General features: G+C 48.4%; 1 protein-coding gene across 1 annotated transcript; it reads right to left on the bottom strand.

Moving 5' to 3' along the window:
- Nucleotides 1-305: 305 nt before the first annotated feature.
- Nucleotides 306-3,668, bottom strand: LOC139052302 (heterogeneous nuclear ribonucleoprotein A3-like). Its single transcript, XM_070529394.1, has 2 exons — nt 3,599-3,668; nt 306-935 (listed from the first exon to the last, which is right to left on the bottom strand). The coding sequence occupies exons 1-2, from the start codon at nt 3,608-3,610 to the stop codon at nt 651-653; spliced, it is 297 nt and encodes a 98-aa protein (XP_070385495.1). The 5' UTR covers nt 3,611-3,668; the 3' UTR covers nt 306-650.
- Between the last annotated feature and the right edge of the window lie 463 nt (nt 3,669-4,131).

The following is a 4,131-nucleotide window of genomic DNA, read 5'->3' as shown; positions in this document are numbered from 1 at the left end:
GAATCCCTCTCCACTTGAGCATGCTCCTCGTCTCTTGTCAGCCAATCGGACAAGACAAGCCGCTCCCTGTAGGCAATGTTATACGTCTTTAATGCAAACAAAAGTGTCCTCCTATAAGCGAGGAGAGTGTTTGATTGGTCTGTTCCGACAACCCTGCAGTTCACCACCGGATGCTTGCGTCGGCGTTTACGCAAATTTGATGTCAGGAGATTAGAACAAAAACATATTGGAATAGTTTTACGTTATAGGGTCTCAAGTTTCCGCTGTGCAGGTGGCTGTGGTAGCATTCACAAATGACAGAAAAATTGAAAAAAAAATATCACGCCCCTGCGGCATTTATTCATAGGTTCACAGCTGTTTTCGCCCTGCGTTGCTTTCTGGCTGCGACTGAAAGCATCGAAGAATGGTGACATCCTGTTCTCCGCGTGAACCATCGTCAGGAGCGTGTTCGCCACGCAGAACCGCCGTAGCCGTCCGGAGACGCGATAAAACGCGCGTATACACAATTACGCCCCGTGGCAGCACAGCGACTGCGGCGGAAAAATCCCTGAAGCTCGCCGAATCACACGCTTGCGGGACTGGCGCGCAGAAGCCTCCCTTGGGACCGGAGAGGACTGTCGCGTCCGAGTCCCGAAGTGCCGTGGCCGGGCTCAGTGCTTGAAGCCTCCGAAGCCGAAGCCGCCTCCGTATCCGCCTCCGTATCCGCCTCCGTATCCGCCGTGTCCGTAGTGTCCGCCGACGAGGTGCGCGCCCTGGTGGAGCTTGTTGACGTGGTGCACGGTCTTGACCAGGAACGAGGGGCCTGGAACGGTCTTGTGGTAGCCGTAGCTGTGGCCTTCGTCGAATCCACCGTAGCCGCCGAAGCTGCCGAAGCCATGACCGAAGTCGCCAGCCAGGACGACGGCGGCGCAGGCGCACAGGAGAAGGGCGACGAACTGAGAATGTGAAAGATTTGTACGTCAAAAAGGAAAAAAAAAGTGCGCAGGAAACGCACGTCACAGTTTGCACTGACACAGGAGCCACTGAAATCGCGTCAAGTTGGCTACAGAGAAGGCGGGGGTTTTGTGAGCCATTGTAATTCTCCCACCCCCTCAAAAAATAATAATAATTAAGTGTGCACTGAAACACGAACGGCGGATTTTTTTGAAGACGGAATATTTCATTTCTACTGATGCGTGAAATGTATGCTAAGCCACTGTGAGTATCTACTACTGCAAGAAACGCTTAGATCTTCCTTCACTCATAGGCAGGTGTACAAACATTTCTCTTTTTCGCGAGACAGGACACATTGAAACGGGTCATACTGAATATTTTTCGCGAGTTTCTGAGCAAATGAAATAAAGAATAACAGCGTGGTACAAAATTTAGTTGCATGCTCCTCGACGTTGTTTCGTTCGCCGAACCAAGATGGAATTTTCATTTGGCTCACGTAATTTGGATCAATATACGTCGTGATACATTTTTTCTAGCTTCTTATAATCTAGCGATAGCAACTTAGGAGAAGCTGGTGTACTCATCAACGACACGTTCAGTGTTGGCGGCGACGCACTACGCTCTAGATACTTATTTGTTCGGTAACCTCATTGCTCATAAGCGAAGTAATATATGGGTTGAGAACGAAAAGAAAGATAGGTGAGTTACTATTTTCGGCTACGGCGACTTCGATTCAGAGCCGACTAAATGCTTCATCCGAAAGCGGTTGAGTATCACTGCATAGAGAATGCCCACGGGTTCTCCAGCCTGCAACTCGTTGGGTATAGATTGTACGAGAAGAGTAACGAATACAGCGAATTGCTATACGATGAGAGGCGTCGTTATTTGAGGTCACCGCATCTATTGTCTTTATGCGGTAGAACACGTGCCGTTTAAGGCGGCAGGAAATCCTCGCAGTTGACTTTGGGCAGGAATGCGGGTTCAGCCCAGTAGCGGGTGACTGTTCTTATCCCCATTGTCGCTTGACAAGCTACTTGGTGCTAAATGAGCTTAATTAAATATGTTTGAGAACACGATGGTTGGCCCTGTAATGACATATATTCTGGCGAAAACGACATGAACATAAAAAGAAAGTACAGTGCGTGACAGGTGGGAGTAGAAGCCGGCGACAGAGAAGTTGCCAACATTTTAAAGTACATCCACTTAATTAATTCGTTCATTCATTCACATGGAAGGCCGTTTAAAGGGAAACTCCGGCAATTTTTCGATGTCCACTTATCTTCAAAAAGTTTTGAATATACATTCTCTTTTGGATTCTTAATATATATGCCAAAGAATATGGCTGCAAGTCATTTAGTTTTCCTGAAAATGAATTTTAAAGATTGGTTGCGTTCCCGACTCATCACTTTTAACTGGCCACCCTGTGTTTGTGACCTCGGAGACTACACCTCCACCGTCGCTGAAATCGCCGCTGTCTAGTTCGGAAAACCTGTAAAAGCTCCCTGTGTCGTCAGGAGGCATCATGAGGTTCGCTTATTTGGCGTTAGCGCCATGTGTACTGCGTGTTTAGCACGCGCTCCGCGTGTTTACATTATGGTAGTGTAGGATCTGACGTCATCGGCTCATCGTGACGTCGCACGAAGCAGTTACCCGTCTCACTTCCGGCATCTCGTTTATTGCTTATTTAAAATTATTGATGAATTTCCAAACAAATTTAACCACCTTACCGGCGACAGGGCTGTCAATGCCATTTGAAAATGACAATTTTCTAATATGGCTTAAAAAGCGCCGGAGTTGCCCTTTAAGCAAATTCTCGGGCCCAATCATTTGGTTTAGCTCCGACATCCATGGACTCTATTGCAACTCATTCACAGAGGACTTCTGTGCTTGTGCCGCTACAGTGTTTAGAAGTCATTAAGTCGTGCAACGATATGTAAATAATTTTCTTATTATAATTAAATGAATGATTAAATTAAAAGCAGTAGCCATTGTTTGTGTACGCGAACAAAGGTGTCGCATTTTTCTCCATTCTTTATCAAAAAGGAAAAGCTCGGGGTTGATCCAAGCGCACGGCTGCATTTCGGTGAGGCAGGCGAGAGGCAGCAACGCGCAGCTTGTCACCGCGCGCTTTTCTGCGTCACAAGCAAATTACTTGTACGTAACATCATTTACTGTTCCCTTCGGAAGCCTGTATTAGGCTTCGAATAGTGAAATAATGAAGCGAGTTTTTTTTCCTTTTACTCTATTACGAGCGGGTGGCAGAGCCGGTGCTGCAGTACACATGAGCATGCAGTTCATTCACAATGCAGCTGGTTATTGGCGGAGGTACTTTCATATTTTGTATACGAAGTCTTTCGCCGGCATTACTACAGTCCTCAGTTAACAAACTGCATACAAACAATACAAGGCTAGGGTCAATACCATCGCACGCAGGTGACCACACATTCGTAGATTTCGTCTATACGTTTTACCTACACCAATCGGAACGCGAAAGTACTCTCCGTATACACGAGCCTAAGACGAAAACTCTACCACAAAGGGCTCACTGTATCCGCATGGCGAGCACCCTGCGGCTATAGCGACTCTGGTGAAAGAACTAAACGTAAAGTCCGCGAAGTCATAGGCGCGCCAGTGTCCGAGCGAACATCCCGGAACGTCCACTTACCGCGGCGTTCATGGTAACCGTTGGTGTTGCGGAACGAGAGTGCTTGAGAATTCCCGCAAGTCCTTCGTAGGAGCCGAGGAAAGCTGAGGTGGTGGAAGTCCGAGACGGCCACCGGTCTTTATATACACGGACCGAGAGGCAGGAAGCCGCATTCGCCAGCTCCTATCACAGGTGGGAGGAGAACAGCCCAGAGAGGTGCGAGGCGGTCGAGGAAGGGTGCGATACGGCAAGTTAGTTGGCTCCTTAGGAAGCCTAAAGAGAAAACGAGGAGATAGAGGCTTCATTCCCACAAAAGCGGAGCGCACCCGTAGAGCTAACCAAGTCGTTTACTTTTTTTCTCCTCTCTCATTGTCTCTCCACCAGGCGTGAGGTTTCGAGAACTCTCGCACCTCTTCTCTCTCTCACCAATTTCGAAAAGAACGCGTACAGGTGGAACGCAATTATCTTCGGCCTGGCCCGCGCAATCGGGCACAATGTTTATCACGTTTCGCTCACATCCTCGCCGAGCCAACGGCGGGGCGACCGACGTCGCG

This window comes from Dermacentor albipictus, unplaced genomic scaffold (assembly GCF_038994185.2).
Source record: "Dermacentor albipictus isolate Rhodes 1998 colony unplaced genomic scaffold, USDA_Dalb.pri_finalv2 scaffold_21, whole genome shotgun sequence".
NCBI lineage: Eukaryota > Metazoa > Arthropoda > Arachnida > Ixodida > Ixodidae > Dermacentor > Dermacentor albipictus.
The sequence above is the reverse complement of the archived record's forward strand: the minus strand, read 5'-3'. Positions and strand labels throughout refer to the sequence as shown.